The following is a 25540-nucleotide window of genomic DNA, read 5'->3' as shown; positions in this document are numbered from 1 at the left end:
TTCTTTTTTTTTCCTTTTCCCTATTTGATGAGTGTATTAATTAATATATTGAAGAATATTATTTATGTTCTTATTTTCAAACAATTATTTGGGAAGGAAACTCTCGATGGTTCAAGGTGCCTACGTTTTCGGCACGTCTTCGGTGAGAGAACTTCTAAACATTGCCAAACCTTCTGGTTTGGAAACTCAAAAGAAGGATATATTGCATGGGATTATCATCATCTCGTGTTGGGGTATATAGAAGGCGAGGAATGAAAAAAAAAGTTGAAGGGAAAGAAGAGAAGGCTAAAGAGATTATAGGTAAAATCAAGTCGTTAAGATTTACCTGGTATAAACATAGATCGAAAAGAATGTAAGGCCCCGGTCCTGGTGCCCTACTTTGGTGTTGGATTTACTCATAAACACAGTTCAAAATATCAGAGTTAATTAAAATTTTCGCGAAATTTAAACTTTAACCGTATATATTACACTAGCTTTAGAAACCCGTGTATTACACGGGATAAATTAATGTATAAATTACAATGAATAATTTAATACAAATAAAAAAAGATAATTGAGTCTCTATATATTATGTAAAAAAAATGTATTACAAATATAGTCGCTTTATATCATCAAATATATTTGAATTTTAAATCGAGAATGTGTTGTTCTATCAACGGTATACAATAATGAAACAATGTCATTGAAAGCAACATTTAAACAATGAGGCCTTTCGATGTGAAAGATGTAAGTAAAGTCTTTAACAAAAATGTTTTACATTCCATACCCGACCATAGACAAAAAGACACCAGATTTTCCTTTTTGAACTACTTTCTTGTTGTCCTTACAAACACACTCTTATTCAACTATCACAATAGTCTTATCATAAATATAAAAAATGGAAAATTTGTCTATGATTTTTAAGGTTGAATATTTGTAAAAAAATTAAAAAAAAATTATTATAGTTTTCTTCAATATGAAAATGTCTAAAAAATTAAATGCTAATGTACTCTTTAATATATATATATAGGGGAGGGTTAACGTACAATAATAGGTTATCGTACATTAGTTACGCGAGACCCAGCACCACCCGATCCTAATTGCAATTAAAACTACGGGGTGGCATAATTGTAATTAAATCAAAAATACTTATCGCACAACAGATCGTCATTTGCTGCAAGCCTTCAACCATAATCAATCATCCACAAAACTAAAGTATAACCAAAATCGATAAACCCATTATCGCTATAGTTTAATAATCTTCAAATTCATCAAAAAATGTTGATTTAATCAATTGAATTGATGTGTAAGAGGCTTTAGAATCATCAATCGATTATGAATTGCAAAATAATACAATTAATTGAGCTATAATTAGGGTTCATGTTTAAACGTTCTGCACAAAACTTTAAACGTTCTGGACTTTTTGTACAGAACTTCTAAACTTTTTGTACATTAGGGGTGAGTTAACGTACAATAATAGGTTATCGTACATTAGGTACGCGAGACCCTGCACCGCCAGATCCTAATTGCAATCAAAAGTACGCGGTGGCATAATTGTAATTAAATCAAAAAAATACTTCTCGCACAACAGATCGTCATTTGCTGCAAGCTTTCAACCATAATCAAATCATCCACAAAACTAAAGCATAATCAAAATCGATAAACCCATTATCGCTATAGTTTAATAATTTTCAAATTGATCAAAAATTGTTGATTTAATCAATAGAATTGATGTGTAGGAGCTTTAGAATCATCAATCGATTATGAAATTGCATAATAATACACTTAATTGAGCTATGATTAGGGTTCATGTTTAAACGTTCTGCACAAAAACTTTAAACGTTCTGGACTTTTTGTACAGAACTTCTAAACTTTTTGTACAGAACTTCTAAATTTTTTGTCTAGAACTTCTAAAGTAAAAAGTTTAGACTAATATGAACACCAAAATGAACAAAAAGTTTAAACGTTCTGACCAAAATATACACTTAAAATGACAAAAAAATTTAAAGGTTCAATTAATACGTTCTGACAAATCTACAAATTTAAAAGTTCTGACCAAAATGAACACTAAAATGAACAAAAATTTTAAACGTTCAACTAATATAATCTGACCAAAACCACAAGTTTAAACGTTCTAACAAAAAACGAACACCATTAAACGTTTAAGTTTAGAAGTTCTGTACCAAAACTTTAGAAGTTCTAACAAAAAAGTTTTGAAGTTCTAACAAAAACATCAATCGATTATGGAATTGCATAAATAACGCACTCAATCGAGCTTGATTAGGGTTCAAAATATTATGTTTAAACGTTCTGAAACAAAACTGAAGACCTATAAACGTTCTGACCAAAAAAGAACATCTTTAAACGTTCTAATACATTCAAAGAAGTTCAGGGTGTTTAAAAAAGTTTTGAAGTTCTGATAAAGTTTAGAAGTTCTAAGAAGTTTTGGGTGTTCAAAAAAGTTTAGAAATTCAAAGAAGTTCTGGGTGTTCAAAAGAGTTTAAAAGTTCTGATAAAGTTTAGAAGTTCTAAGAAGTTCTGGTTCTTCAGAACTTCTAAAACTAACAAAAGAAAAATTAAAAACCTGTAAACATGAAATTGAACACTAAAATCACTTCATATAATCTCATAATCATGAAACAATCGTCACTCGACCGTTAATTTGATCATTGATTAGATCATATGAACAAAATACGGAACGTCTGCAACTGGGTTTCTACAAAACTCAAAATTGATTAATGGAAACTTCAAATTGATGATTAATTGGACCAATTTCAAAGTTTAATTAATCAATTAGTTCAACAATTTCAATTTCAATTGCTCAATTTGACAAATGACCTGTGTGAAACCCCGTGAAACAGCAGACGATGGGTGTGAATGAAATTTGATTATGTTTCTGATCTTGGTCTGCAATTTAGGAGTCGATGTATGATCGTGGTTGATGAGCGAATGATTTAATTTGGGACGGAATATGATTTGAATAAAATTACAATCTTGCCACCGTGTGTTTTTATAAGTCGACGTTCCAGACACTCGCGTACATATTGTACGATAAGGGATTTTTGTATTGGATCCTTTATCTCTCTATATATATATATAGAAAAGATCAGATAAGAAGTTTGATTTTCCTAAGAAGGTTAGGTAGGAGGGTATTTTAGTCTACTACCTTAATATTGAAAACCCACTTAATTTAATTTCAAAAACCCACTTAATTAATCTTCAAAACCCACTTAAATTTTCACTCATCTCCTACAACCACCACCGCCCACCGCCATCCACCGCCACCGCCACCACCTTGCCGAAAAAGTTTTCGGAAATTTCTCCGGAAAATAAAACACAATGGAAAACACAATGATAAAACACAATGAAAAAAACACTACGAAAATAAAACACAATGACAAAAACACAATTAAATAACACAATGTGAAAAACACTATGAAAAAATAAAACACAATTGTATAACACAATTTTGGTAAAACACAATTTGTAAAAAAACCCACGAATATTTTTTAAATTTTTATATAGCAATATGGTACTCATATAAAAGATAACAAAACACTCGTTATTAAGGTGAAATTGTTTTTTAAAAAAAATGTTGTATATAAAAGTTATGGACGTTTTAAAATGATGGGGGAATTTGACATATGCCTTATATGTGGAGAGAGAAAGTCAACAAATGTGTTTTCCCTATTATGCCCTTACCCTTGATTTACACTAGATTTTTCTCTAATCTAATCTCAACCATTCAAGTTTAAAATGAATGAACAAGATTATTTCCTATCCTTCCTACAAAAACTAATTTTCTAATTATAACTCAACCCTATATATACATATATATATTAATTTTAAAGAAAATATATTTATGACATGTAATTATTATATTAATCTTTTTTTATATTAAGTATGTTTAGAATATAATTTATTGCATTAATAATTCAATCAATGAAGATTGACTAATTAATACGGTATGTTGAATTTATAATTAATACTATATTTAGAACCAACCTTTTTTTTTCTTTTCCATCAATAGAAGAAAAGTGATTTTGGAGGGAATTTGATAGTGATAATTAACCTTAGAATGACATATGTCCAGAATTATTTTATTTTATTAGTATAGGTAGATAACATATAAGATCTTGTCTTAACATCTTTCAAATTTGTCTTTCAAAGTAAAACATAGTTAAATATAACAACATAACATTATTCTCAAGATGCCAGTATCTTCAGTCCAATGCCATATGTCCTTATTCAAGCGAGCTTCCTTAATCTATTCACCTGCGTGCATACTAAAAGTCAGCTGCGCTGAGTGAGTTCTAGTTAATCAGGCAACATACAATATGTTCACATACTTACATATATACGTATCCGAAGATATATATTACATACTTAACCTGTTACCTTTCTTTCATTCTTACATACATACTTTCATACATTCTTTCACACCATCACACTTTCATACTTTCATACTACATTCATAACTATCTTTACCATCTTAGATATTAGTAGGGTCTGATCCCTTTCTTTTTTATCTCAGATATTATTAGGGTTTGGTCCCTCATGTCTCAGATATTATTAGGGTCTGGTCACTTCTGTCTCAGATATTATTAGGGTCTGGTCCCTTCTTTCCATACAACCATACATACGTTTCTTTACATACACATTTCATTATATACTTTCATACATACTCATATATCGTTCATACACATTCACATAACTTATCACTTAAGGTAAGTGTATTAACTATTCACATTGAGTATGCACACAGTCCCGAAAACATAACAAGAAAATGGGGCTAGAAACTCTCCTGGGTCCTGTTTCTTTCTGAGTTTATAGTAATTCATTTTTTTAACTTGGCTCGGCTAACTGTTTAACAATTACAAGTATCAATTTACTAGCTTTATCCATATCATATATCTAGTTTAATAAACCCTCAATGAACGGGGGCCCGGGGGCAGCGCTCCTGGCAGCGGAGTTTTAGGGGCGGCAGCCCCTAGCAAGGTCCAAGGCGCAGAGCCCCTGGCTGGGGTTAAGCTGCCAGGTTAGCTTGGAAAAATTTTATTTTCATTAACTGTTATTCACTAAAAATTCATCAGAAATTTCTAAGTCTGGGCTAATCTAATCGAAGGGAATTTTCTATTCGAATGGCAGGCTCTATTCAAATAGACTTTCTATTCGAATGCTTGATTTTTAAACAAATGAACCTTTCCAATCGAATTAACCTTCTATTCTAATGGGTCCTCCATTCGAATCAACTTTTTATTCGAATCAAACTTCTATTCGAATGGATCCCCATTCAAATCATCTTGTCTATTCGCATCAAACGGTTTCTGCTTCTTTTCCTTCTTTCTTTCCTTTCTTTCTTTTCTATTCGAATGTTATTTATGCAAATACTTGTATTTGAATTTCAGTTTCCCGTTCGAACACACCCACTTTAGGTTATCAACACCTTTATTATCATTATCACTATATATTTTAACATCCATTCTCATATTTTAGTGTTCTTCTATCTTTTAAACATGCTTACTTCTACCCTTGACCAAGATCTAGCTCGTTTAACTATAAAGTTTAAACCTTTATTGATTTCAATCCCGTTTAAGCTAGATCTAGGGTTTTTATAAGAACCGTACATACTCACGAGTTCATCAAGTCCACCTTTAACATCAAGTCTACATTTTTATGGTATAAAAATACCCGATTTGCCTTAGTACCAAGTCTTAAGGCAAACCGTTTTTAAAAACACAACCTTTGTACATAAAGCACGTACCTTTGAAGTCTTTTAGGCTACGGTTAGCTTCAACGTACGATTACGAACTTGTTTTGCTTGCTAAGCTAAAGATCTATTAACCCTAAGCTTGGTTCTTGGACCTTGGATCTCGGCCGCAAGGTTTTAGAGTGTTTGTGTGTGTTTTGAGTGTTTAAGGAGGCTTATGGATAAGAATGAGAGATTTTAGGGTTTTAGGGAGGTTTAAGGAGTATTTATACTCTTTTAAGCCGATGGACCTAAGGCTCATCACCATCCCTTATTCTATATTTTATTAACTAAGCCCACACTCTTTTATATTATTTAACTTAATTTAATATTAACACACTTTTAAATAAACACAATTCTTTTTATTTATTATTATCAAAAGTAGGATGTTATAAAAAAACGTTAGAATGATAAAAAATGGTGTAATTAAAGTTTTATGTAGTGGGGTGTTCTTGAGGTGCCTCTCCCGGGTATATAGGGCGTCGGTGCTTTAGGTTTGGTTGGTTTTTTATAAAGTTTACATTTCAAAAAATAATAATAAATCAAGAGAGAGATGAGTTGATATGAGTCTCCGGGTTTTTATAAGGTGTTGGCGATAACACATCATTCATATAATTTGATGAGAGGAGAGTCGGGGCGTGCATTTCAAGTTGAGTCTGAACATCTTCACCTTTTTAATTTGATGATTAAGAGATATTTGTGTTTGTAAATGTATGAAACTATTCTATATATTTGGTACGATGAATTAATAATTTTTTATATCGGTGTAGCTATCTTAATGTCGGTGCCTGTCAACTTAAGTTTAATGGTGGTTGTAGTGACGAAGTTGTCACACCCCAACCTACGGCGGAAATGCCGGGGCGTGAGCTAATTGCCCACAGCTCTTAAGATACTATCATGCAAATTGATAAATGACAATATCTATTTAGTTTATTCAAATAAAACAATTACAGTTAAAGACATCAAGTATAAAGAAATTACAACAATGATCAATTAAGTTTGTATCCTAAAAGGGCATCTCTACATGATCTTCATCTTGCTAAACAACCAAGCTGGTAACCTGCAAATGCTTATAAAATATATTTTTGTCAACAACACATGTTGAGTGAGTAAACCACCAGTTTAAGACACAACAGTAATAATATATAATAAATAAAGGAAGATGCAAACTGTTCTTGTGAGAATAAACAGTTAAACCATAGCACATTCACAATCAATCAAAACATTAATAAAGGGATAAACCGTTGCCATGCGAATGGGCATTGGTTACCAAAAATGAGGTGTCGGTGAAACCATTATCAATGCGTCGGACGTCGGCCACTACGACGGTCGTATGATCATACTAGACTGAGAATATGTTGAACCTCTCCGAATGCGGTTCAAATAAAGCAAGTAAGCAAATAGAAAGTTAGGCATAAATTGATATACACACAAGGATTAAACAGTTACGGTTTTGAATACTAGATAATAGATAATACTGTAAATGCGCATATGTCCCCAAAATATTTAAAATAAGTAAAAAGGGGAGTGATCACCTTAACCGATGAACGGAGGATCAAGTGATGATGTGAAAAAGTAACAGTTAAACCCCTTCAGGATGCATCGACAAGGATTCCTAGTTAAATATAATAATATAGATTAATTATAAAGATATAACACGAGTAGTGGATTTAAGATTTCGATGATTAGAGTTATGCTTGGGATTGAGATGTTATAGATTGATCGATTGAACTCTACAATTATTGTTATTGTGAAAACAATATTATTAATCGTTATTTAAATTAAAGGAATTGCTTGCTTATTATATAATCTAAGTTATGAATAATTAATTTAAATAAATATGAGTTACGATATACTATAATAATAAACGTTTAAATATTCAATTATAATAGGTTTGATATCTTATAATCTTTAACGAAATTTAATTGTAAACATGTTTGCATTTAACGCATTTATTTAAAGTTATATTTCTTATATTTTTGTAAGAATAAATACATAAATATTATTTGTGTGTGTATATATATATATTTATTTATTTATTTATATAATACATCACGTATACATATGGTTAAAAGAATGTTCATCGATGAGAAACATTAACTTAGAAGTGTCGGTTACGTAAAAATAGCATTTGTTTATCATTAATATCAGTTATAATACTTGAAATTCATTTAAAATATATAAAAAAAATAAAATAACAAAAACTGGGTCAGGGGGTTCGTACCCGCGCCCCTGACCAGTACACAAACTCAAACCAAACTGCACCAGCCATACGAGCCAGTGGCTCAGTTGCTTAAAAATGGAAACCATATATTTATAACCAGAATTCAGATTAAACCCAATTTATTAAGAACCCTAGCATCCGTAAATTGATCAATCGGCTATGTAATAGTTTAATTCACATTAGGGTTAATGATAGACGTATTACAACGATTAGTATGAACATATAAATTACCTAATTCATTGATAAATTGATGATGGACGGCGAGGCTAAGGCTGCGGCAAGAACTAGAACCAAAACCAATATCGCAGGCTGATAATAACGTAATTACTCATAGGGTTATGGATAGCAGGGTGAAGAGGAAGGTATATACAAGATTAATTGAGTTCTTATGATGTCTAGATGGTGAAATCCCAAATTAACATATAACGGTTCGTTATGTATGATAGACGATGTAACAACTCGGTATTTTTCATTTTAAATAACCCGACCCTTTTCATGTTTGGAAAATTTTATCGCGTTTGTCGGTTAATTTATGGTTATAATATTAATCTTAATTATTTGTATATTATATATATTTAAAACTTTCAATATATAACGATTGTAGCTCAAACTTAAAGTATTGTCTAAAATTGTTTCCACTCTCAAACGGTAGGGACCAATGTGCAAATTTCACATTTTATAACTCACCAAATCTGTAACCCCGATCCTTTACCCAAACCCGTGACCCATATCACATACCCGTTTACCCATATCGTATCTAGCACCCTAATCTTCGTCCTAAACATGGAATTGATTATTGTGAATCATTTATACGCATATCATCGCTAACACCGACAATTAAATTAAGAAACAACAATCAATTATTGATCAAAATGCTTACTTTACTAAGCCTTCATTCCCCGTAAATCAAAACGCATCTTAACGAACTCTATAACAAAATTAAATGTAGCTATATAGCCTCCTTAACCTCGCGAATCAACCCACCAAGTTAATTGATTTAACATCGAATCTTGGTTGCTCGTCAAAGTCGTTTTCAGGCCGGCACTGTGGACGTGCCTTTACACCATCAATCATCATCGTAGTAAGTAATTGTTTATATGTTTATACTCGCCATAATCTGTTGTACGTTATCAATCAAACACATTACGGATTAACCAATCGTGATATCTAGGTTTCATCACTATTTGGGGTTTAAACGGGCTACTATATCTGAAAGCTTGTTTACGTATTTTGACTACCAGACGGGTCAGACCAGTTGGTATTTGTTTGATTGTTGAGCAGCTAGGCCGGCCACCTGCCCGGGTTCGAATCCGGCAGTGTCCGGTTTTGGTCATTTTGTTTTCTATTTTTGTTTATTTGTTTTAATTTGTTAATCGATTTATAAAGTAAGTATAATTAATATTAATTATAAGATAAATATTATTTTAATAACCCATCATTTCATATTAACGTTTTCTTGTCAAACAATCTCATACAATGTATTTGAATATATATACGTATGTATGTATGTGTATCTATATATTTATATAGTAGTAAGTATTGTAAGTATGTATTAATAGTAAGCTTTAACTTATTTAAACTCGCCATCATCTTGGGTGATTCTTGTCGTTGGACGTATTTTATAAACTTATATTTTTTATATATATCGTATAAATACTAAACGTATTATATAGATTTTCGTTGAAAGATTTAAACCAAATATTTATTTTAGATCTTAATACATATTATATTTATTTATACATAATTAATTATTTGTTCGTTCGGATAATTGTAAGTATGTTTCAAGGTATATTTATCAACTTATTTTATTTAATTTGTGTATTTAATTATATATTTATTTAGATATTATTATTGTAAGCATATCGTATATCTTAATTCTTTAAAGTTATTTAAGTACATGGATTTTATATTTTATCAAGAATAATCAACAGTATTTTATAAATAATAATAATTAATCATCTTTTAAATGTATGATAAATAATAATATTAATCTTTACAATAATAATTATTGAAGAGTTCCATCGATCAATTAATAAACATTCTAATTCCAAACCTAACTCAGTTCACATATAATCTTAATTTATTATACGTGTTGTATCATTATTAATTAATCCATATTAATATTATTTAATTAGGAATCCTTGACGGTATATCCCGAAGGGTTCATCTCTCTCATCGTCACTTATTTCGTTCATCCGATCAGGTGATTCCCATTTTTACTTATTTTTAACATTTTTGGGGACATATGCGTATCGTATCATATTTATCTATTATCTAGTTTTCAAAACCGCAACTGTTTAATCCTTGTGTGTATATCAGTTTATGCATAACTTGCTATTTGCTTACTTGCTTTATTTGAACCGCATTCGGAGAGGTCCAACATATTCTCAGTCTAGTATGATCATACGACCGTCGTAGTGGCCGGCGTCCGACGCATTGACAATGGTTTCACCGACACCTTATTTTTGGTAACCAATGCCCATTCACATGGCAACGGTTTAGCCCTTTCTTTATGGTTGATTGTTTGTGTATGTGCTATGGTTTAACTGTTTATCTCACAGGAACAGTTTGCATCTTTCTTTATATATTATATATACTATTATTGTTGTGTCTTAAACTGGTGGTTTTACTCACTCAACATGTGTTGTTGACAAAAATATATTTTATACGCATTTGCAGGTTATCAGCTTGGTTGTTTAGCAAGATGAAGATCACGTAGAGATGCTTTTTAGGATACAAACTTAATTAATCATTGCTGTAATTTCGTTATACTTGATGTACTTAACTGTAATTGTTTTATTTGAAATTATTAAATAGATATTGAAACTTATAATGTTGCATGATAGTAACCTTGAGAGCTGTGACAATCAGCTCACGCCCCGACATTTCCGCCTTAGACTGGGGTGTGACAGATTGGTATCAGAGCCGAAGGTTTAAGATAGGTCGTTAGTGGTGCCTTAGTAACATGCTTAGGAACCTCATACGTGCTTATTTGTTTACCTGATGTGTTATATTTGATAGTTTACAGCTTACGAAATTTCTTGTTAGATTAAATACTTATTTAACTGCTTAGTTAATTGTTTACTTTATTATCATGCACACTCAACTCCGAAGCTATGCTTCACTCTTAAAATATTTTATTGCTTCGAGACTTTGTCTCATTCTCAAAATATATTTTATAACTCTGAGGCTATGCCTCAACCTCAGAATATTTCTATTTAAATTTATTAAATTGACATTTATTGTCGGAAACTTTCTTGAGAATTTCTTAGCTTTGTATTTGCTCTTGTTTGTTTAGAACTAGGGAGTGTGACAAGATTCCCCGCCATTGTGGGAATTGTCACGCGACCGACACTTTAAGCGTTTAACGTAACCGGCTAAACGGTTACACCCTTTTATTTTGTTTTATTATTTTTAAAAGGTCTAGTCGGGTGTAAAACCCATGGGACGCCATGGACACGCCGACTGTACATTTGCACAATTTGTTATATTTGCGATATTTTATTGGAACATTATCATCCGGGGTGATACACTAGATGTTTAAACTACTTTTGCTTGAGTTCGCTTATTCGTTATTTAGTTTGGTCGGTCAAATCGTCATGTAACGCTCATGGGCCAACAAACTTAATTGATTCATGAATGCATTAATTGAGTTGGGTCATTCAAATTGTCATTTAACGCTCATGGGAGGCCAACTCACTCATTTTTTTTGGTTTTGGTATGCTAATAAGTTGGGGAAACAAAATGTCATGGAAAGCTCATGGGAAACCCAAGACCTCGAGGAACATTCGTTAATTGTTTTATTTTTTTAATTTTATACGAAACAATTTATGATTTGATTTAACTATTCAATATCCTATTATTCTATTATTAAATTATTCAATTCCTTATTTACTAAATCATTTTTGAATCAAGATTTATTGATTCGATCTACTCATACACTCAAAACATTTTTATTCCCTGACCGGATGCAAATTCTTTGTTTATTTGGATTCGGTTATCACGAGCCAAACAAAACAATTTACACTCATTGAAATCGGTTTCACCTATTCATCTTATCACATTATTATAATATCAATACCTCAATTAATTTAAACATTATCGCACAATTTAAGAATCAAATGGCTTTCTTATACTCATGGTATCACATGTATAGCTTATTATACATATTTTAAGCATTCAACCTCAAATTCTAATTTGTTAAAAAAACATATTAAACTTTTATAAAACTTTTGTCTCATCAAACATTGATTATCAATATAAATTCTAACTTATCCTTAAGTTGTGAATGAACATCAGCATAACATATTTAAGTTTCGTTTTACACAATAACTCATATGAAATCTACACAACTATCCAACCTACTCATTAAATCACATCTTTATTAATCAAAGAATGTTTTCTCAACATCAATCATTTATTTTATTTAACCACTTCACGGCCACATGTTAGTCAAGTAGATAGCTCCTGCGATCTCTAAAATACCAACTCAATTTTCAAAACATACATGCAACCTTGTTCATTAACTTTTTCGCTAATATGTTCAATTCATTTATCCCTACTCATTCTCATAACAAACGCAAGTCTAAACATCAACTACATGCTGTCAATCAAAATTAACAGTCAACCTCAACAAAATCATAGCGTCTCAAACAAGACATGTTACGTCAAATTCCACTTGTTACGCTTCACTTGCAACTATACTATTCAATTCAATCTAATCCTCATATCGTTTTGTACCCGATGTAATCGTTTGGTTATCTTGTTCATACTTGCCACGTACTACAAGACGTTCCACAACGGTCTATGCCATCTAATTCTAAAACCTATGCTTCAACGTTTGCTCAAACTTTATACCCTGTTACCTGTAACTGCTGCAACTATGGAAAACCCTAATCATCCACGCCATGTGTGTTCTCGATTCAATCATGTTCATTACGCTCAAAATATCCAAACTTATTTTATTAAACCTTACTTTGCAACCTAATCAAAATACTTCAATTCAATCAACTTCAATTATACAAGTTTTTATAGATCTAATTAATCAAGTTATTTTAAATCAGATATATCAAATCAATCATAACTAAGTTTATCAAAGAGATATTTTTGTCATCTTTATCTAAACATATTTTATCTTTTTCATACATCATAACAAACCTTTATTCGATTTTTGGATTTAAACAACTTCAATTTCAAGTGATTATGCTCATACAATAAAATCTATCTTTTCAAAAGACAACTTCCTATAATACTGTACTCTTAGTTTATCTCTTGACCTCATTCATCTCAATTCGTTTCACTCTCAACCCTAAGGAATCATTTCTTTTTTCAAACTTTCAAGATTTATAACTTGTATCAAAAGACATTCTAGAAACTTTAATATTTTATTAAATCAACTCAAATTTCAATTCATTTTAACAATACTGTACACAATGACTATCTTTTATTTATAACCAAAATATATTAAATTCTTGTTTTCACTAAAAATCATGTCTTTCAAATGTTTTGTCACCCACATGATGGAACGAGTTATGTGTACCATCCGACGATATAAGTAATTATGGAGGCTTACATAATTACTGAAGTCCTCACATGGAAATCATAATGCGTGCAATTGTGTGTTATAATATAGAATCAAAAGTAGTTGGGATAACGGTACAAATGTAAAGATGATAAGGACATGGTGGATACGCCGCTGGTACATCCTATATATAAGTGCCCTTATCGGATTTTCATTTGGAGCGTTATCTTGACTATTCAAAATTCTGGGTTATGATAAATTTTAAAAGTTATATTAAAAAAAAATATTTCCTAAAAAATTAATGGTTTGTTATAATATCCTTTAATTTCGGGACGAAACTCCCTAAAGTATGGGAGACTGTAACAACTCGGTATTTTTCATTTTAAATAACCCGACCCTTTTCATGTTTGGAAAATTTTATCGCGTTTGTCGGTTAATTTATGGTTATAATATTAATGTTAATTATTTGTATATTATATATATTTAAAACTTTCAATATATAACGATTGTAGCTCAAACTTAAAGTATCTATTATCTAGTATTCAAAACCGCAACTGTTTAATCCTTGTGTGTATATCAGTTTATGCCTAACTTTCTATTTGCTTACTTTCTTTATTTGAACCGCATTCGGAGAGTTCCAACATATTCTCAGTCTAGTATGATCATACGACCGTCGTAGTGGCAGGCGTCCGACGCATTGACAATGGTTTCACCGACACCTTGTTTTTGGTAACCAATGCCCATTCACATGGCAACGGTTTATCCCTTTCTTTATGGTTGATTGTTTGTGTATGTGCTATGGTTTAACTGTATATCTCACATGAACAGTTTGCATCTTTCTTTATATATTATATATACTATTATTGTTGTGTCTTAAACTGGTGGTTTTACTCACTCAACATGTGTTGTTGACAAAAATATATTTTATACGCATTTGCAGGTTATCAGCTTGGTTGTTTAGCAAGATGAAGATCATGTAGAGATGCTTTTTAGGATACAAACTTTATTAATCATTGCTGTAATTTCGCTATACTTGATGTACTTAATTGTAATTGTTTTATTTATGAAATTATTAAATAGATATTGAAACTTATAGTGTTGCATGTTAGTAACCTTGAGAGCTGTGACAATCAGCTCACGTCTCGACATTTCCGCCTTAGGTTGAGGTGTGACAGACGAGATCCTTATTTGATTATAACCTATAACTAGAGCGTCGATGAGTACGAATTAAACATAATAACGATCTACAAAAATCAATTCCATCTATAAAGCGAAGATTAAGGTCCAAGCAATCTAATTGGATCATGGTTAATGGGTTACGGGTTTGGTATACGGGTATATGGGTTTGGTAAATGGGTTAGGGTATAGTGTTATACCAGATTTGCAATTTAGCCCTTGAACTATGGATGAGGGTAAAAACAATAAGGTTAAACTATTGTCTAGGGCTAGGATTGTATATATCTCAAAGTTATTACGATAATTAAATAAATGTATTAATCAATAATATTAAAAATAATAAAAATAATTCGATAAATGCGGTATTTTATTGATAAAAATTTCTCGAATATAAAACGGGTCGGGTAACAGATATAAATTTTAAGTTCGAAAACTCGAGTTGTTACAAAAGTGGTTGGTTGGCAACGTATGGTAGCAGAACCTGTGGTGGTCGGGGTCGCGTGGATGGGTCAGGGTGTCAAATGTGACGAATATTAGTGGTCGGAGATTTTATATAATTTGTTTAATTTGCACATTTTGAAAAGATTATTAGATTCTTTATAATGTTGGAATATGGAGTATATTTCAATTCCATTTTATTTGTCAATTAAGCAAATAAAAAGGGAATTGAAATTTACATTCCACAAAATTATCTAATTTTAATGAATTTTATGAATCAAATGCCATCCTAACATATACATTCGTAGCATTGGCTCTTCACGGATGCCACTCTCTCCCCTCCATGTGGGACGACCCTCCCTGCCTATACAGATTTCAACTGGCGTTTCTTGATCTTCCCTTTTTCTCTCCTCTCTCAAAATTCTATACATACGTCTCTCGGATTCCTTCCAGGTATTTCGCTTTTGTACTTAGTTTATGCCTTAGTTGGTTAAATGCTTGTTGCCCTAGATGTTTACTTAATTTACGATTTTCTCATAAAAAAAGAAAAATGAGAAAAGAAAAACGAGGCTTTAGATATTCTTAATTGGTTTACTGATGATGGTGATGGTTAAACCTTGGTAGCTTTTACTTTGTATTTGTAATTCTAGATGTTTGAATTGACAAGACAAAAATGTTGTTATTTTAATTTGTGACTTGGTAAGAGTATCATTTTATATTACTAGTCACACGTATTCTTAATTTCTTAAGCCATCAAGATTGCTATCTTATTTTACTTCTTATGTGTGTTATTATAATTAATTGTGTCTGAAGTTCTAAATCATCTTTAATCATGTAAATAGTTATGAGTAGAAAACAATGTTGCTTTGGTACAGGTCTATGTGCATTATATACGAGACTTATACGCTGTCTATAGAGAGAAAAGTATAACTTACAATCCAGAGGTATTAACTTGCCAAAATCGTCAATGGTAGCATTTCAATGGTAGGCCCTGGTGTGTTCATAATAAAGTCTGCTTAGTTTGGACGCGCACGTGCTAATCTTATCCGGGCGCGTGCGCTGTTCTGATTTGCACCCGGGCTGTTCTGATCTGCGCGCGTTATTCTGATTTGCGCGTTGATCTGATGATCTGCGCGTTATTCAAATTCTGATTTTAACTGCATGCTACTGATATGCACGCGCGCGCGCGCGCTAGTCTGATATGCGCGTGCTGAACTAGACACAAATAAAAGAATACGACTAAAATAAAAGTATTTCTTTTCAACTTTGTAAAAATCTGTTTCATACATGTGTGACTAAAGTGTGATTATTTCACCTTGAAGTCATAATAGTCAACTTGATTAGTGAATTATGAGATAATGCTTTTAGTTATTAGGCTGTCTTTAGGTCAACGCACACAAAAACAAACTTGTATTATCATTCGATCATAATCTGTAATTTTGAATATGTTATTCTATAGTGTCCAGCTCAACCGGGGAGTATAGAGTGTGGAGATTATATCTTAAACTTCATGAAGGAGATAATTCGTGACGGACTTGACATACTCGTCAATAACAATGTAAGTGTAATTTACTCTTTTGATTATTGGTTTGTATTGGTTTGTTTTGATCGAATATGTTTTGACCACCGACCAAGTTTGTAAGCTCTTTTTTTCTTCTTAGGTTGGTGGAGGCAAAGAGGTATACACGGATGCGGATCTTGATGCAGTTCGTGAAAAATGGTCGAACTATGCGGTTCAGTTTGTTTTCCAAGAATGATTTCTTGTTTTGACTAAACAAATATTTTTTGTAACTTTTTGATGTAGGACGTTTAATTAAGAAATGAAATGAAAGGTTTATTTTATATAATTGTGTCATTAATTTAAATATTAGTATGCAAAATAATAATAATAAAATAGTAGAATATTTTTTTTTAAATAATACCATGACTCGCAAATTTGTGTGTCATAAAAGCGAGTGATAAAGTGTGAGTCATAAACGCGAGTCATGAAATGTGAGTCATAAAGGCGAGTCATAAAATGTGAGTCATAAGCGATTTATGACTGGGCTATCAATGACTCGCGCTGTACCCATTTATGACTCGCAATGTGAGTCATTAAAAGCCTTTTTTCTAGTAGTGATGGACTTTATTTGAAACTCGTTTATTAATTTCATAAAGGTAATTAAACATTAGCGTGGTTGAGGCCGGCACAACCTGATTTACGAAACTACCCAAATGCAACGAACTAATACAAACACCTTATTTTTACTCAATTTCATAAAAAGGTATCCAAATAATACGGATGATGTTAGAGAAGCACAATTCACTTTCTAACACAGAACATTCGGGTTCTATAACCCGTTCCACGTGAAATAGAAAAAAGTAAATGATGTTTCTGAAATACCATGGGTATCCGGAAGCCTTTACCCGAGACCCCACCCACCTCCCTAACACCTGTGTTTATTAACTTGTTAAGTATCTAATATTTATATTTTATCGAGTTGGCCGTCTAGTTGTGAATTCGTGATATTGTCCAGAATAGATAGTGACATATGAAAGTAGAAGGAAAGGAAATTATATGAAAATTGACCACATGACTTAAATGCACTAAACATATGTATAAAATAGTTTGTATACAACCTAACTTACATGCGTGGGTCATTGTGACATGACGGTCATACTTGAAAAGATCAGATGTCAACGAATATATATTGAAAGAATTATAAACTTACACCAATTTATTTATAAGTATTATTAGGTAGATACCATATAGTTGTTAATTTAAAAAAATTAATAAGTTTACACCATAGATGGTCTACAATTGTCTTGCATGTCAACTTCTTTAGTAATTTTCTCTTAATTTGATCACTGTATTTTTTAATCACTGGTGGATCAAGAGTTTTGGTCAACGAGAACCAAAAGCAATAAATATTCAAACGCACGTTAAATTAAATAAAAATAAGTTAATAACAATAATAATTTATTCAGCCAAATACACTAAAAGTAATGACAATCTAAAACAATGAAATTAATGCGTCCAAGACATGTAAATTGGGCAAACGAACTAAAACAATGGAGCATCAACAAAATTTATATGTCCAAGATGGCAAGACATGTATAGTTGTATACTGTGCAAAAGGATTGCCTTGTGACTTGTGAGATTTGAGGAGATAAGTTTTTATTTAGTTTGACCAAAGTTATCATATAATGATCATTATATCAGTTTCTTGTAACGTATTTCAAATTATTAGTTCATATATATTTACTCTTATTATTATTATAATTGTTAATTTTCAATAAAAATAAAAAATGCAATATATTGTATAAAAAATATATTAATCCAACCACTGTCCTTGTCCTTGACGTTACTACTACCACTAAAACTATAAAAATTTCATTATTATAATTACTATTATTTTGTTATAATGCAAATTTTTGTATATCAAAGTCTTATTATCAACAAACAAATCCATAAAAAATAGCTCGTACCGATGGAGATGGATGGTGTTTCTCTTACCGGGGTCGTTGATCGAGTTACTTAAGTAGCATATCAAAATTTGAAATTCATTTTCCGAGTGGGTTGGAGCATTACAACCCGTTCCCTACATTTTTTATGGGTTTTGTAAATTATAGGATATTATTGGAAGCAGATAGAAAATGTCATGTGAGAAGGTTAAATTTGAGAATGCAATATGTACGCTACATAATTTTTCATTATTTTCTAAAAGTGGTTATGAGTGGATGAGCAACCAAAAAGCGACATGTGCTGTTAGTGGCCACATGGCGGCCCAGCTCGTGCCACGTCATCTTTTTTTTTTGTGGCTTTAAGTTTACAAAATGTCTTAGTTCATGTATCGTAATGAACATAATTAATACCGACACAACTCGTGTCAACTCTTCACCGCAACGCTTGAGTTTAAATACCAAATAAACATAGCCTTAAATATGTTATTTTTTTATAAGCTATACGAATATACTACTAATATAATTATTGAGTTTGGTGTCAGTATCATCACGAAGCTCACCGATACCAACTGAATTCAAGTCGTTTTGATCACAAGTTGTATTTGTTTGTGTTAATATTTTTAATTTTTTTGTTTCGTGATAAGCTATACGAATGTCGCTATTGTATTGCATTGACGAGTTAATGTTTTCAACTCAGTGTCGGTATCTTTATGAACTTAACTAACCCATATAATACATATTAATGCACCGCCCCAACGTGAAGAACACAAACCTATATTAATATAAAGATTATGTAAAACCTAATAAATTTTGTTATAATTTAGCCGTTCGTTTTCACATTATAAATTATTTAACGTTTCCAAGTCTTTGACACGTGGCTAATCTGCGCTCTTTGTACTTTTCAAACTTGGCGAACCTAAACATTTAAGTAGCTAAAGGAAGTGAAATCAACCGAAACCCCATTAGTAGCAGCGAGCGAGAGCGGATTGAGGCTTTGAAGAAAAACAAAGCCCGTCCATTTTGTCTAGCCTAAAAGGCCTCAGTTATGTTTTGCCCTCGATTCCCCACATCCGCTTTTGAATTCCAATAGATTCAACTTCAAGATTGATTTGGAATTTGTAAATATAGAAACATTGGGTTGAGTTATTTACAAAAGGTAACAAAAATGATTAGAGTGTGAAATAATAATTTATTGTCATGTGTCAACTATGGACCAAAGGAGGAAGGACATAAAAGGAAAACACATATTTTCTTTAGTCACATGCAAGACACATGTCAATTCTCCCATCATTTTAAAACGTTTATATTTTTTTCAACATTTTTTTAAAAAGTTCACCATAATAACAAGCGTGTTATTATTTTTAATATGAGTATGACTTTGTTTTATAAAAATAAAAAATAATCATGTCATTGTGTATTTCTGTTTATCATTGTGTCTTACGTTCATCATTGTGTCTCTTTGTTTATCAGTGTGTCTCTCTGCATATCATTGTGTTTTTTTTAAAAGTGATCAAATCTGAAAATTGTAACAGTGAAATAACACCGTTGTTTAATTTTAATATGTAAAAATAATGATTAAATAAAAAACATATTTAATACATAAAACACAAATGATTAATGAATAATAAACAATAACATAAAACGTAAAACACAATAGTGAATACATATTATTACACAATGATCTGAAACGTAAAACACAATGGTAAATACATAATATACAATGACCTTAACATAATACACAACGAACATAACACAATGACTAAAACACAATGATAAGTGTAAAGACACAATAACGAACAATAGACAAAATGATGAGAATAAAGACGCAATGACGTACCTTTTTTTAAAATTTAATCTTTAATATGTGTAATGATTGTAAAACACAGTGACCATAACCTATAACACAATATAGAAAACTCAATTAAAAAAACACAATGATAAACCAATAACACAATGTATAAAGCCTACTAATTCTTTTTTAATTTTTTACAACAATATGATACTCATATTAAAGATAAAAAAAACGTTTGTTATTTTGGTGAATTTTGTTTTTTTTTTAAATTACCGTATGAAAAAGTTATAGATGTTTTAAAATATGACGGCAGAATCGACGTATGACTTGCATGTGAAGAGATAAAGTCAATAAATATGGACTATTCCATATAAGCTCTTTCTATCATTATTATTATTATTATTATTATTATTATTATTAATCACAATCATTCAATTAAAAGATCAATAACTAGATTACTTCTTACACTTTTCAATCTTTGTTTACTTTGTATTTTAATCTAACATTAGAAACATTGCCAATCAACGTATTCAACTTCTTGATATATACTCAATTTACTTTGTCTATGTATCAATGGTTATGCTATCTTTTTTACAAGGATGTATAGTAAGAACAATGTTTAATATCTATGGGTTTGTACACAATGAATCACTGGTGTACATATATTTTTGGATGATATCAAAACTATCATCAATTGGCTGATCACAATATGCACTTACACTTTAACCAATGTAATCCTACATCAATTGGCCGATAACAATATGCACTTACACTTTAGCCAATGTAATCCTAAAATTCACTATTAATGTTAAGAGCAATCTAGTAATATAATTATCATAAATTTTTTACACTTGTTTGACATTTGTTTTATGCTTGAGTTCACTTGTACGTTTTTTTATTTCGTTCATAGACATTATTGTGAGAGAAATTGAGTGAAAATCAAGTATATTTTTATGATAATTATGCTATCGGGATTAGGCATGTAAACGAACTAAATGAAGACGAACAAGGGGATGCTCGTGTTCGTTCATTTAACTTTAAACGAACACGAACACTTAATCGAACTAATATTTGATGTTCATGTTTGTTTGTTTATATAAATAAACATAATTGAACAAACATAAACAAACATAATTATACATACATGAACCTACTTAAAAAAAACCCAAACAAACATAAATGAACATATATAAACAAACATGAACGAACATAAATAAACGAATATATATGAACGTTCGCGAACATAAATGAACTAAGGAAGCACGTGTTCATGTTCGTTCGTTTAATTAAACGAACACAAACTTTTTTGTTCATGTTTGTTAATTTATTAAATAAACGAACATAAAATAACTTCCCACCGAACGTTCACGAACAGTTCACCAAGCTTTTGGTTCGTTTACAGGCCTAATCGGGATTGCTCTTGACAACAAAAGCGAATCTTGTGATTATTATGAGTCAAAAGTGTAAGTATAGATTATTATTAGCCAATAGAAGATAGTTTGAATTATTAAAATATAATTTTTCTTATTTAATTTAAAATTTTTGCTTTTGTATGCAAATCTATGAGTTGATGTGTCAATGTGAATAATATAAGTAACCTCTTTTAAGTAAGGGGTTGTTTGGTTCATTCAGATCTGAATGAGTCAGATCTGAATGAGCCTCTGTCTCATTCAACAACAACAATAAATCTGAATGATTCAGACCTAATTCTCATTCAAATGTTTTTTTTGTTTGGAACCAAACAGTCTGAAGTCTAAATGAATCAGATGATTTCATTCAGATGTAAACAAACAATCCCTAAGATTATTTAGTATTTACAAATTACAACCCAAATCAAGTGGGGCCTAGGTCAGCTCAAGCTCTAGCTTCACTCGGCTCAACTAAAGTTGTTGACAATAGGGAAGAGAAATGGTTTCGGATATCGGTATCAAGCTTTTAAGAAAAATGGGATCGGTATTGGTATAGGTATTTAGTGAATATTTAACTACGATACCGATACCGATACCGAACCGAGCATTTTTGATACCGACACCGATAACAAGTTTCTAAGAAAATAAATATCGAAAAACTCAGGATCGGTACCGCAAGCTTATACCAAGTTGACATACTTGAGGCATGTTCAAGAAGAAAATATGTGGTGTGAATTTGGGTAGACTAATTTTAACGGGTTAATTGGGTTAGTGGGCTAGATACTTGGGGTTTTGACTTTAATATATGGTTAAACTTAAAATCTAAGTTATTCAACTGAGCTGCGTTAGCTAGAACGTAACTCTTTCACAAAACGAGCTTTTTCAACGAGTTTTGAGACACGAGACGCGAGCTGTTTGGATAGTGCCACTTGGTAAGAATCGAACCGAACATGGTATATGGTTTTTGATGTATTTATTTATAAACATTGATAATAGTACTAGAGTTTTAGCAATCGATAGTTGGTTACCCTTATACATGTTAGTTTCCATTATTTCAAAATACATGTCTTATAAATGGCAGCTGGATGATGACGAAATTTGGTGCGTGAAGACTGAAGAGTGAACTAGACGAGTCATTTGAGTAGAGGTTGTGAATGGAGCTGTTATTACATAACACAAAATATAGAAAATTACTCTACCACGCCCGACTTTGTTTTTCTACACGAGCTCTCTCCCACAAATGACGTTACAGTGTAACTTTAAACTTGGGGCATTTTACAAGTGGGACGGTGTACCCGGACATTTTGCAAGTGGGGAAATACCCACTTACGTATGGTACCCACTTACGCATGGTCTAATAATCAAATCCATACTTACACAACTAATATTGTCATTATACAAATTAAACCGAAGATGGGGATGAGCTCAATTATACCAATACGGATCTTGATTTTTTTTAAAAATTAGTCTTAATACAGACACCGTATATAAAAATTCGATAATACTAGCGCCGGTACTGATCCCAAACTTCCCGAACCCAATCTTCTTAAATACTCTCGGCACCGGTACCGAAATAGCTCGTTTCACTACCGGTACCATTTGCTCCTTCTAAGTCTTAAGGTTGTTCACTATGGTGGTCACGTCATCGACACGTGAGCCATGGCCTTTAAAGCCCCTTCACTATGTTGCCCCCACTATGATTCGAAGCCACTTTACGGCCCCATTATATATATATACACTTATAATATATGTGTGTATGAGAAAGAGAGAGAAAGTGAAAAATAGAGTGACCCATCAAAACACCCCCTACCGCCGATCATTCCAACACCGCCCCACCCTTAAACGCCCCACCCCCACCCTCAAAACACCCACTAACGCCGGTCGCCCCCCCACCCCCACCCCCAAACGCCCCTGGGCGGTGTGCAAACCTATAGCATATACTGCCCCTTGGGCCCCACTGTACCGCCCATACTGGAGAATTAACAAATACACCAAACTTGTAACTTGCAAGTACTGTAAATAATTCCAAACCCATACAACTATACAAGTAATGTTGTCACTTGTCATCATATAAACTCATCCAAAACACATCAAATACATTCCATGTATTTACGTTTTAACCCTTAAACTTAAACTTGAGTAGAAAAAAAAAACAATACAACACAAATTATTCAGTAACACCACCACCACCACCGTCCGATCAAGAACTACTCCCGGCGATCTTTGCCGCCTCAAGATCCGCCGCCTTCTTCAAAAAACTCTGGTCATCATCCTCCACCGCCATCTGTATCGGCGACGACCCGAGCCCATCAGCCACCGCCAGCATAATCTTCTTCATCTCCGATCTAAACTCCTCCGGGTCAACGGTACCATTGTGATCCTCATCAAACCCTGAAAACACAGCGTCATAAACCCGAGTAAGTTCCTCCGGCGGCAAGGCCGTGTCAACGCCGAAGTGGGTTTCCAATAACCTCATGGATTCAAAGGCCTTTCGCATCTCGGATCTGGATAACACGCCGTCGTTGTTGACGTCCAGTGAGAGGAACTGAGCGTCGACGCTGGTTTTGAACTGAGCGTCGTCGTTTACGAAGTCGCGGACGGTGGAACCGTCGATTATTATTACGCCCATGGTTGTTGTTGGTGAGACTGTGGTGGCGGTGTTATTTATGGTGGGGAGATAAGAATAAGATCGGCGATGTTTATGTTATAAAATTATAAAATATCTTTTTAGTTCAATAATATATGTCCACGAGAAAAATAATGATAATATTTTGGAGATATTTGTAAACTTTTATCTGGTTAAAGTATGTGTAGTGGATTTTTATACACGCTAGGGATTCCTTTTGTCTGTGTGACTAATGGGGCAGGCTGGTGTAAAGGTTTTTATTTAAGGATGTGTCTTCTAAGGTTTCGTACTTGAGGACCGGAGGTGCTTTAGTGGGGCTAGGGTTGTAGAACTCGTTAAGCGCTAGTCGAGCAGTGGATAAAGAATAACGATTAACTGAGATTAATCGGATTTGAATTTATATGTAGCTTTTGAAATTTACAAATATATACAAAAATTTATGTATAAAATTATCAGTTTTGACTAAGTTTGATCAAATAGTAATTAATCGACATCAGTGTGATAAGAACTAGCGATTAAGATTAATCGATGATTAATCGAAACATAGGTGAGATTTTACAAGCGGGGCAAGTGACCCTTCAATGATCAAAATTGCATTAAAAAGAAAAAAATAATAATAAAATATATTGCAAACATGCATTGTTATGTGAAGAAAATAGTTGAAATATAATATATGACATATTTGTTGTGAAGCAAGCCTAATAGCTAAAGCATGTGAGAATGAGATGTAGGGAGAAAGTGAGAGATTTGATTAATAAGGTGTCTCTTACAATAAGATACAATCTTACAATACTAATAAACAAAAATAATGATGTCTAGGTGTCATAACCACATTCATTCCTAGATTAAAATTACATACTAATCTTTTAATCTCTCTTCTCCTTAATCCATGCTATCCATGGGTCATTGATGAAAATGGTTTGACCCATGAGTTACATCTTAAGATATAATGCATACATTAATGACAATTTATATTAATATAAAACCTAAAACATAACTTTGCTCAATGTATACATTACTTTTTATTAAAGATGTCAACACATGTTTTAACAATAAAGACTCATGAATTCAGTTTAAAATTTGAATTATGCGAGACTTCTCACTTCATATATATAAATTTTTAATTATGCTATTTAATTTAAATTTTCAATTAATGTGATTATTAATTTTGTATCTTTAATT

General features: G+C 32.0%; 1 protein-coding gene across 1 annotated transcript; it reads right to left on the bottom strand.

The window, feature by feature from the left end:
- Nucleotides 1-23819: 23819 nt before the first annotated feature.
- Nucleotides 23820-24415, bottom strand: LOC143556501 (uncharacterized). Its single transcript, XM_077045801.1, has one exon. The coding sequence runs from the start codon at nucleotides 24359-24361 to the stop codon at nucleotides 23933-23935; it is 429 nt and encodes a 142-aa protein (XP_076901916.1). The 5' UTR covers nucleotides 24362-24415; the 3' UTR covers nucleotides 23820-23932.
- Nucleotides 24416-25540: the final 1125 nt, after the last annotated feature.

The sequence above is a fragment of the Bidens hawaiensis genome, unplaced genomic scaffold (genome assembly GCF_021521415.1).
Source record: "Bidens hawaiensis isolate Kalapana, Puna unplaced genomic scaffold, B.hawaiensis_p1.1 tig00018597_1, whole genome shotgun sequence".
Lineage (NCBI taxonomy): Eukaryota > Viridiplantae > Streptophyta > Magnoliopsida > Asterales > Asteraceae > Bidens > Bidens hawaiensis.
Note: the sequence above shows the minus strand (reverse complement) of the source record. Positions and strands in the feature narration are given on the sequence as shown.

Excerpts from the sequence above, each read along its gene's own strand:
- LOC143556501 (XM_077045801.1), bottom strand. The coding sequence starts at position 24,361 with ATGGGCGTAATAATAATCGACGGTTCCACCGTCCGCGACTTCGTAAAC.